A 10829-nucleotide genomic window follows, 5' to 3' on the forward strand; every position below is an offset into this window, starting at 1 on the left:
TATATTTATCATGTGAGATCACTAGTAAATTCAGAGTAATCAAATAATATGACATGCCGTAAATCTCCATAAACAACCACGTGAAAAGCAAGACACAATTTTTACGAGCTGAGCTAAAGTTCAGACTCCTGAATATCTCGACTTGTTTGAGCGAGAGCGGGCTTGAACGTTGTCCTCTCTTATCCACGCTAATGATAATCGCGGCTTCAAATGAAAGAACTGTCATTTGATCGAAGCGCTCTGACAATGAAGTCAGGCTCGAGCAGCCTGCGGGTGAGGCTGCCTGTGTTTGTTTTTGCGGCGGAGGTGATGATTCTAGGTTTGTTTGCCACTTTTGTCACATATGACGAGCACGCCGATGCCAAATTTCAAACCAACGAGACGACGCCGATGAACAACGCCGTATACAAGGATTACCCTTTTTTTGCCGACATCCAGGTGATGATATTCATCGGCTTTGGGTGTTTGCTGGCATTTTTTCGACTGTATGGATTTGGGGGGATGGTTTTCAACTTTCTGCTGGCGACCTTTTCCATCCAGTGGGCCATTCTAGTGCAGGGCTACTTCCAGTTCAGCCATGCTGGTAAGATCCAACTTGGTGTAATCAACCTCATCAATGCAGAGTTTGCCTGCGCCGTGGTGCTCATCTCTTTTGGGGCAGTATTGGGGAAGACTAGCCCACTGCAACTGCTGGTCATGGCTCTCCTGGAGGTGCCGGTATTTGCAGTCACTGAATGGGTAGTGCTGAAGTACCTCAAGATAAATGATGCTGGGGGCTCCATCTTGATTCACCTATTTGCGTGTTATTTTGGATTGGGCGTCACCTTTGCGCTATACAGACCTCGCCTCAATGAAGGTCACACAAAAGAAAACACCAGCTATCAATCGGACATCCTATCATTGACGGGGACTTTGTTCCTCTGGGTGTTCTGGCCCTCCTTCAACTCGGCTTTAACCCTGAAAGGCGATGACCAGCACAGGGCCATCCTCCACACCTTCATTGGCCTCTGCGCCTCCACCACCACTGCATTTGCTCTCTCCGCATTACTCAACAAAAATGGAAAACTCAGCATGGCTGACATCCAGAACGTGACCTTGGCCGGAGGCGTGACAGTCGGGGCGTCCGTAGATATGATGATTTCGCCCGCAGCGGCATATGCCCTGGGAATGGCGGGCTGTACCGCATGTATGCTGGGATACAAATACCTGAGCCCCCTCTTGGCACAGCGCTTCAGAATCCAGGATCAATGCGGAATACACAATCTACACGGGCTGACGGGACTCATATCTTGCATTGCTGGGATTTGTGCAATTTTGATGGCGAGCGAGGAGGTCTATGGCCCTAGTTTGTATGAGACATTTCCACACAGAGCCCCAAAAGAAGGAGATCCCAACTTGCTTGAGCTCCAGGCATTCATTCCTGGTCTGCAACCAGGTTTGGGAAGAAGTGCCCAGGAGCAGGCTCTCTTCCAGGTGGCAGCCATCTTCTCAACCGTAGCAGCTGCAGCCATTGGAGGCATGCTCACGGGCCTCGTCTTGAAAATGCCTTACCTTGCCGCACCTTCAGATGATTTATGTTTTGATGACAGCGTGTATTTTGATGTGCCTCTGGACAATTACACACCAATTCAACTCAATAAAGTCGCTGATAAACAGGAAACTGTTATTTAACGGTTTAACCTGTTTCCAAAAATGTCAGGGATGACACTAAACATATATTTTGCCGCAATATAATATTTATTAACCGAACAAATATATTCTTTTAAAACAACTGAGATAAATGAGAACATAAATGTTGTTTGTCACTGCAATGTCACACATACTATCAATAAATACATTCCAATTTGTTCGACTGTATATGACTGAATGCATCAATCATTTGTGACGTGATCATGAATGAGTGAACCAACAAGCAAAGGGGCCATTTGCTCGTTACAATATTGCTTTTTCCTTTATGACTAAAATTGTGCAACTGTCAACCACCTTTATTTTCTACCATTTGTTTACAACAATTTTAAGTTGACAACAGAACTAATGGAAAATAGATGCTGTGGTGACCAAATCAAATTTCATCATATGAGGGGGTTGAACCCACAGGCAAATTATTGACATGCTTGCTGTCTCCGAAGCTACTTTATAGTCTCAAGTCCTCTGTCCTTGCTGCTTGTTATCAATCATTCTTTCTTACCATTAATGGTCATCATTGTTCATCAAGATATCGCAAACTGTGTCAAAACCGCAACACCATAAACCCAACAACAGACATCACTAACGAGCGTCTGTGTTTACCACTTAATAGACACGATAATGCCACAAGCCGCGTGTTTGTACAAGGAAAATGCCCTCACACGTGAACTCATTTGTACAGTACATACAGTATTAACTTGCCCCTTGTGTTTTGATTTACTATTATACTCATTGGAATGCTGTGTTCTTTTTTCACCATGCCCACCACCCCTTGTTATGTACAAAGAACGAAGTTTTACTTTCATCAGTCCACAGCACCTAAGTTTCAATATGAAGCTGGCTCATCCAAAGGTGCTTTAGCATAGCTCAAGCCACTCTGTTTGTGGCATGTGCGCTGAAAAGGCTTCTGCCATTTAATCTTCCATACAGCATATCCTTGTGCAAAGTGTGCTGAATAGATGCACAGTGACACCATCTGCGGCAAGATGATGTTGTCCGTCTTTGGAGCTGGTCTTTGGGTTGAGTTTGACTCTTCTCACCATCCTTCGCCTCTGCTTATCTGAGATTTTTCTTGCCCTGACACTTCAGGTCTTAACTTGAACTATGCCTGTGGTCTTCCATTTCCTCGCTAGGTCCCTCAGTCGAAACTGTTGGCTGAAATCTATGAGGTTTTTTTTTTTTTAATCCTTCACCTAAACCATGATTTTAAACAAGCTGTGTTTTCAAGCCATTTGACAGTTGTATGGAAGCCACCTTTTAAATACACTTTCTTATGGTTGGCATCATCTGTGTATGTAGGTCAAAGTTCAATGAGCTTGCCAAATATTTTATTTCCCCAATAATTCGTGCTGAAGTTATTCAAATCAATAAAACAACTACAGTGCCCAAATTCATGCACCTGCCTAAGTTTGTTTAGTTAATAATTACACACTTTCTGTAAATCATATGAACTTCATTAAATTTGTCAAACATCACTGGGTTTGTCTGCCACAATTATGCGGCTCAGTGGGTGACAGCTTGGATAATACGGTATTTTGACGGAACGAACAAGCGTGCGAGTGTTATCTCTGTCCACTAAATGGCAGTAATGTTCTCTTTAGAAAGGAGCGGCTATTAAAGAAAAAAAAAAAGAAACAAAATCCAAAAGCGACGAAGAAGAAGGGAGCCGGATGCAGTGAAGGCCACGACTGCCTAGTGTGGTTGTTTTCGTGCACGTAACAAAAGCGATTTACGACGACACTCTTTGAAGTTATCCATGCCACTTTATAGTGGTATCTGCCGAACGAGAGGCATCGAAGACATTATTTTTAGTGGGACACCGTTGCTATTTTGACCTTTCCTCAATTTTCACCAATTCCAAACGGTAACGTCATTGACTGCTAACCAAACTAGCCTTCTGCTTTTAGCCGTTGAGCTAGCAGTTTTTAACTAATATGTTTGAAACGGTAGCATAATGCTGTTCTTTCGGTAAACATTTAGAATAACTGCGTTTCGGGTGTGCTGTTACCCCAATAGACCTTCGTGAGCGGTTATTGCAATTAATGTTAGATGGACTTGTTGTCCAAAGCCGAGTCGTTGACTATTGAAATGGGCCTAAGCCGCTAATTTAGCTTTAGCGTCTAGCTGCGACCGCCATTTAGCCTCCCTCGAATTTGTAGCATGGCTCGATCGCCGAAGCGTGGTCGTCCTTTTGTTATCTAAAAAAAGAAATACAATTAATTTAACACTAAATTATGGTTTGGATTTACAACGTTTACAGAAGTATTATGAATATAAATTCCACGTCTACGTTATCTATCTATCCAGTGGACTGCTATCATTTTGGTCGTTTCGCATGTGTTGTGACAAATAATGAGTAGTTCCAACCAGTGTTCAAGACTGATTAATGGTTCTTTTGTGATTGTTATTTTGTTGTTCCACTGACGCAAACCAGTAAATGACATCTACGCTTTAATTTTAGGGTCGTCATGGCTGATGAGTTTGATGTTGAGGCCATGCTGGAGGCGCCATTCAAAAAGGTGGGTGGAGATCAAAGAAATTTAGCTTAGTACTACGTTTGACCCGTTCATAATAATTACAACTGTGACAACGTTTACATGAATGTTGTGTGGTGTGTTTGAGTAAAACGCTGTAAGTTTATAAATAAATCCGCATCTATCTCTCTTTATAGACTTCCCTAATGATATCTCACCTCTACTCCCATGAATCCATCTTTGATTCCACTGTGAACTGTGAAAAAAAGGAAGGTAGTTATTGTGCATAATACTGATGTACTGTGGTTCGCCATAGGACTAAAAGAGATTCGCCCTAAAACACCCAGGCCCTATTCGGTTGCAACAAGGTGAATACCAATGAGCGATGGGTCCATCTTATCTGGCCAGCAAAGTTGGCAGTATTCAGATTTGTAATCTGCATATGCAATTAAGCAGATGGCAATAGGCAGGCTTAGTGTATTTCTTCTTTGAAACCTTTAGAAAGAAGTTTGATGTCTTCACACCATCCCCGTAAATCAGTCAGGGATATTATGATAAGACCTGTACTTGTGCTAATTCCTTTCCTGCACTGTTAAACTTTTTTCTTTTGCTCATAAATATGAATACTGCCTCTTTGCCTCATTCAACTTGAATGTATATCGAGCATCTTGATTTTTGCATGCTACTAAAACAGCAGATATGAATCTAGCAGTACTTTTAGCCATTTGTAAATTCAGCTGGCATACATTAGTCAAGAGGATTTAAAAGGCACACCTTAAGATACTAGTATCTCGCGAAAGACTTTCTTTTTTCATTTTTTTTTTTACTTGGGCGTCAATATTACTAAGAAGTGTGAATCCCTGTTTGCTTCAGGGCAAGATGTGTGACAGAGGTGGCATCGAGCTCTTACAGTCCAAGAACGAAAATGGGTGAAGATCACTGGACTGACACCAACCACAAAGGATCTCTTTTAGCGACCTCGCGTCATGCGTGGTCTCATGATTAGGCACAAATAGTGACATTGGTACGACTTGCAATAGGGGGAAGGGATGAGATGAGCTGCCAATTGTCAGAGCTTCCTGAATTGAGCTAAAAGTTGTGTTGGGACACCCTCCATCTTTGATTAACTAAGAGTACTTTGCAGCCAAGTTAAGAACAGAGGGGCGGCAATTGGGGGAAGGACACCTGTCCAGGCACAACAGAAGGACATTGTGATGTATTCTTATTAATTGAAGTATTTCTGCATTTCTCTCTTGTCCCACCCCTCCCCCATGACCATGACGACTTGAAATGTTGCGACTACGCCCTCATGATGTTCTTCTATCAACCTTGCTTAGGATGAGGTCAAGTCTTCTCATGCGAACGGACATGATGGCCAGAACAGGAAGTATGTTTTCGCGTCCCCGTGTTGACTTTACAGAACCGTGGATGACGACAACTGTATTTATCGGACGGTCCACAGGAAGAGGCGCAGCAGGAGCAGAAGCCCAGGTTCCAAGAAAAAAAGGAGCCGCAGCCGAAGCAAGGACAGAAAGAAAGCCAAGAAGAGGAGTAGGAGCCGAGAAAGGAAGCGAAGTCGCAGCAGGGAGCGCCGGCGCAGCCGTTCCCGAAGCAGGGAGCGCGCTGGCCGCTACAAAGCCCGAAGGAGCCCAATGTATGTGACATGGAATCCGCTGTACTATTTTGCCTTTGTCCAGTTCCCAACTAAGATTTGGCATGATGATTCAAAATTACCAAACAAAATGTTGACACAAGTATGAGTAACGAAATTAGTATCTGTTTTAAAAATTGTATGAAGTGTTTTATTGAACACAAAGGTGATGAATTTGCAAGAAACCAAGACTTTAATCATAATGCCGAGTTTGGATTCTTGGGAACACATAGTACATCTTAATGTAAGGAAAACGTTTGGGTTGATTTCCCCTTTAAGAAAATGGAATGATGCTCCTTTCAGACGGAAACGTTCCAAAACACGCAGTCCTGTCAAGAAAGAGAAGAGTCCAGTCAGGTACGATCATTTCCTAATACTGCTTTGTATATAGTCACTCCCCCTGCGCTTCTGCTGAAGCGTAATCTGCTTGATTTTTCTACCTGCGAAGGTTTCATCAGCGCGACACGCAACTGCAAATTAACTCCCAATTTTGTATTTTCACCATTTTGTCATCCTGGGCCCTCAAGTGTCTTCCACACCGCTGACCCGTCTCCTACGAGGGGGCCGATTTGTGTCAGGCTGGTGAAGGGATATAGGTGGAAATCAAGGAAAGCTTAGATGATTTGGATCATTTGGTGCAAACGTTACTGGATAAGAGTTCAAACAAATAGTTATTAACTTTGCAAATTTGTGGAAGCACTATAGAATTGAATCCCTTTGTTTTGCGCTTCTAGGCAACCAATTGACAATCTCACGCCAGAGGAGCGGGATGCCCGCACCGTTTTCTGTATGCAGCTGGCCGCGAGAATCAGAGCTCGAGACTTGGAGGACTTCTTCTCGGCTGTTGGAAAAGTGAGTCACTGTGCAGTTTGACTTTGTATGTTTATCTCCAGGAACCACTTTTTTTCTCGCGTCACTCTGTTCAGACTGCCCGCACCTCACCCCCTCCCCCGCACGTAATTCGCCGCGCAGCTCGTCACAGCCACAAGCAGGCACACCGGGGGATGTGTAGAGTTCTTGCCAAAATTACAGTGCCAGGTGTAGACGAGCAAAAGCAAAAGTGCCTTCTTTTGAACAAGATTGTGTATTAGGGTTGTTAGACCTCCACGGGGGGAACCTGATATATAACAAATGTTTTCTGCCACGCAGGTACGAGATGTGAGAATGATATCAGACCGTAACTCCCGGCGATCGAAGGGGATCGCCTACATTGAGTTTGTGGAGTCGTCTTCTGTGCCGCTGGCCATCGGGCTGACTGGCCAGCGGCTTTTGGGAGTGCCCATCATTGTCCAGGCATCTCAGGTAGGCGAGCACTCCCCTCCCCGTCTGCTTCCTTTTAGACGTTTCACTGACATGACTAGTATTTCACACACACGTTCGCAGGCGGAGAAAAATCGCGCTGCGGCGGCGGCAGCGGCCAGTAATCTTCAGAAAGGCAGCGCGGGTCCCATGCGTCTGTACGTGGGCTCGTTGCACTTCAACATCACTGAGGAAATGCTGCGAGGGATCTTCGAGCCATTCGGACGGGTCAGGATGGGCTTCCGCGTCTTCGGGAGAGCTTCCTTCTCGTTAAGATGCCGACTGTCATTCTCTTATGTTGCTGTAGATTGAAGGAATTCAACTTATGATGGACAGTGAAACTGGGCGCTCCAAAGGATATGGCTTTATATCAGTAAGTGATGACCTGAAACATTTTCTGTGAACATACATGATTGGCTATGACTTGTCTGGTTGTATTTTTTGCCACCCGTAATGGTCAAGGACAAATTTCATGAACGCGTTCCGTCATCCTTTCCATCTGTGAAGTTTGCAGATGCCGAGTGTGCAAAAAAAGCTTTGGAGCAACTGAACGGCTTTGAGCTGGCCGGCCGCCCGATGAAGGTGGGCCACGTCACGGAGCGTTCGGACGCGTCCACGGCAAGCTCGTTCTTGGACAACGACGAGCTTGAGCGGACCGGCATCGATCTCGGCACCACCGGGCGGCTGCAGCTGATGGCGCGACTCGCCGAAGGTTTGCGATTTAACGTTTTTGGATTTTGCTGCCCCCGGATCGACTCGATGTTTTTGACCCTGCAGGAACCGGTCTAAAAATTCCCCCGGCCGCTCAGCAGGCACTCCAGATGACTGCCACCGCCCCTTATGGAAACATGGCCACCCCGGCGGGTAAGTCGGAATGACCGCTTTAGTTTGTTGTCGCGCGGTCGCTCGCTCAATGTGTTGCTGTTGCCGTTTCAGCCCCTGCGCCAAGCCAGGCTTTGAACCTTCCATCTCAGCCTCTGGCTACTCATTGCCTTCAGTTATCCAACCTCTTCAACCCACAAGCGTAAGTCTTTCCGCCCTCATCCAGTCGCTTTCGAAATGTCAATTGCTGAACCTGTTGGGTTGTTTTTTAGGGAAAACGATCCCAGCTGGGCCATTGAGATCCAAGACGATGTCATCGAGGAGTGTAACAAGCATGGAGGAGTAGTTCATATTTATGTTGACAAAAACTCTGCTCAGGTGAGAACATTCTCGTTAGTCGTTCGTAGAGCGCTTGCAAGGATTCAGATGAAAAACAGTACTGTTTCTGCTGGTGCTCATATCAAATTATTTGGGACTGGCAAAGAAAAAAAATGCAGCCACTGGTTGCAAGAGTGACTTTTTTTTTTTTTTTTTTTTGAATACGATAACATGGCAGGGAAGGGACATTGTTAGTTTATGAGGGGTGTATTAAAAGTATTAAGCATCATACACCCCTAATGCGATCCCCTCCAAAGGTATTGGGACAGTGAAGACAATAACTTTATTTTTCCCGTAGACTGGAAATATTTGAGTGACACCAAAAGACGAATTCATTATTTCCGCGAACATCTCTAGGTGTTTACATTTGAATGTGATGCACAACTTCGAGGGGAAGATTACTCGTAAAGGAACGCTACTTTTCGGGTGCTAAAGAATATTGTGCAATTGTGAAGCTGAGAGAAGCAGAAAAGTCATTCGGGGGCATTGGCCATAGCCAGTACAAAACAAAACAAAAATTTGAGAGTTCATGAGGGGCGAAAAGTGGAAGGTTTTAGACTGGCCAAGTCAATCAACAGACTTGAACCCTATAGAGCATGCGTTTTAACTGCGGAAGATCAGACTGAAGGGAACAAACCCCCAAAACAAGCAACATCCAAAAGAGGCTGCAGCGAAAGCCTGAAAAAGCGTTCCAAAAGAGAAAAGTTTGCTGATGTCAATGGGTCGTAGACTTGATGCTATTATTGCAAGCAACGGATTTGTGGCTAAATATGAAGTCTTTCTTGCTCTAATTTGGTCCGTTCCAATACTTTTGATTACCTAAATGTGATTCTTAACCAAAAAAAAAAAAAAATGTTCTCTCTTCAGTTGTGCAGATGTAAACAAAAGCTGCATTTTTGATTTATTGTATCCTTCATGTTTTGGTGTTCAAGTCAAATGTTCCCTGTCTAGCTGAAAAGTCAAGGAATTTGCTTCACTGTCCCAAAACTGAATGTAAACAGAGTAATAATTCACTTAGGGTTGGAAGGAAAGTTTTCGTTTCTTGTTTTCCAGGGTAACGTGTACGTGAAGTGCCCGTCCATACCAGCGGCGATGGCCTCGGTGAATGCGCTCCACGGGCGCTGGTTTGCAGGTATGCGCCGTCGCGCTTTAGCATTCAAATGACACGATTTGACCTGACCCCGGCTTTTCCCCTTTGTCCCGTAGGGAAAATGATCAAAGCGGCCTACGTTCCCTTACCGACGTACCACAACCTTTTCCCAGATTCGGTAACGGCGAAGCAGCTTCTAATGCCGACGCGGCGATAGTGAGGCGGGCGCGCTCATTCCCGTCGTCAGTGTACATACATTTCTTTGCATAGATTAAAACGTCTCATTGCCTCAAGTTCAACGACAGGCTGGTTTTGGTTTCAACTTTGTGGCTGTGCTGTCAGTAACCGGAGGAAATCTCGAGGTCCCTTGTCAAATATTCCTTCCTGTCTCATCCACTTGATTTGCCTTGAGTATTGGTAGGCGGAATTACAACTGCATTGGAATATCGGATGTTCAAAAGTAAAAATGGACAATAATGCTTTATAACTTTTTAAAGTCATTCATTTTTGGTATGACCGTTCTCAATAAACATCCTCAATTGTTGAACGTGTTGCTCATTCATGACCAAGCTTCTGATTTAGATGCAAACTTTTTAATGTTCGCTGGGGGGCAGCAGAGCGAAATTTACACTCAACGGTCAAGGCGGCGGAATGAGGGTTGCATTTAAGACAAATTTCCAGGGTAGTTTGACGGTCCACTTTCACGACCGGCCGACCTGACTATGCAGCGCTGGCGTGAGTCGACTATTTGCAGGTCTCAAGAATTATCCGGACAAAGTGCACGTTGAGAAATTGTTGGCGGCGTCTTTGTGAAAAAGCTCTGCCGCTTTCAACCTTTGTCCTCTTGGTTTTTAAATTGTTGACAATTGCTTTCAAAAGATTTTAAAAGGCTAGTTTCAATCTTTGGACTGATGGTCAAAGCGACTAATAAAGGGGCAGGTACAGATAAGATCTACTCAGAAACCAAAACAATCCGTCAAATGACTGGCAGCACTTGCCAGTACAACAATAGTGAGCCAAAAATACTGTAGACCTTGTGGAAATAATGGCGCATTCCTCAGTGGCCCAGTCCGGATTGATTTCTACTCCCGTGACAATGATTTTTGATTACCAAAGTGCAAAGTAAAAGCAACTCAAGCAAAACGTATTCCCACTCACTGCAAACTCAGTCTTGGGTTAAGCTAAGTGGGAGGACGCCCGCGTGATCAAACGGGGCAAAACAAAAGTGGCGCGACATTTTCATCCATTCGGCACTTCATTGCCGATGCGGCGCAGCCTTTTGGCATGATTCGCGCAGGCTTGGTTTAAATTTTAAATCGTTTTTCAAACAAATCATGTGACTTGCTGATGCAATGCCCAAGAGCACCAAACCAAAAAGGAGCATCGAATTTAGCGCTCCCATTTGTTTTTTTTTTTGTTTGTTTTGTTT

General features: G+C 44.5%; 2 protein-coding genes across 2 annotated transcripts; both read left to right on the forward strand.

The window, feature by feature from the left end:
- Window positions 1-246: 246 nt before the first annotated feature.
- Window positions 247-1671, forward strand: rh50 (Rh50-like protein). Its single transcript, XM_088408597.1, has one exon. It carries the CDS (start codon window positions 247-249, stop codon window positions 1669-1671), a length of 1425 nt encoding a protein of 474 aa, XP_088264723.1.
- A 1676-nt stretch (window positions 1672-3347) lies between these two features.
- On the forward strand, window positions 3348-9947 carry rbm39b (RNA binding motif protein 39b). The gene is made up of 15 exons (XM_088408596.1): window positions 3348-3550; window positions 4148-4205; window positions 5498-5547; window positions 5623-5814; window positions 6115-6168; window positions 6546-6663; window positions 6961-7113; window positions 7195-7338; window positions 7418-7483; window positions 7618-7822; window positions 7888-7974; window positions 8047-8134; window positions 8205-8310; window positions 9364-9442; window positions 9517-9947. The coding sequence occupies exons 2-15, from the start codon at window positions 4155-4157 to the stop codon at window positions 9615-9617; spliced, it is 1494 nt and encodes a 497-aa protein (XP_088264722.1). The 5' UTR covers window positions 3348-3550; window positions 4148-4154; the 3' UTR covers window positions 9618-9947.
- Window positions 9948-10829: the final 882 nt, after the last annotated feature.

This window comes from Hippichthys cyanospilos, chromosome 2 (assembly GCF_059441005.1).
Source record: "Hippichthys cyanospilos isolate Australia breed blue-spotted pipefish chromosome 2, RoL_Hcya_1.0, whole genome shotgun sequence".
In the NCBI taxonomy this organism is placed as follows: domain Eukaryota; kingdom Metazoa; phylum Chordata; class Actinopteri; order Syngnathiformes; family Syngnathidae; genus Hippichthys; species Hippichthys cyanospilos.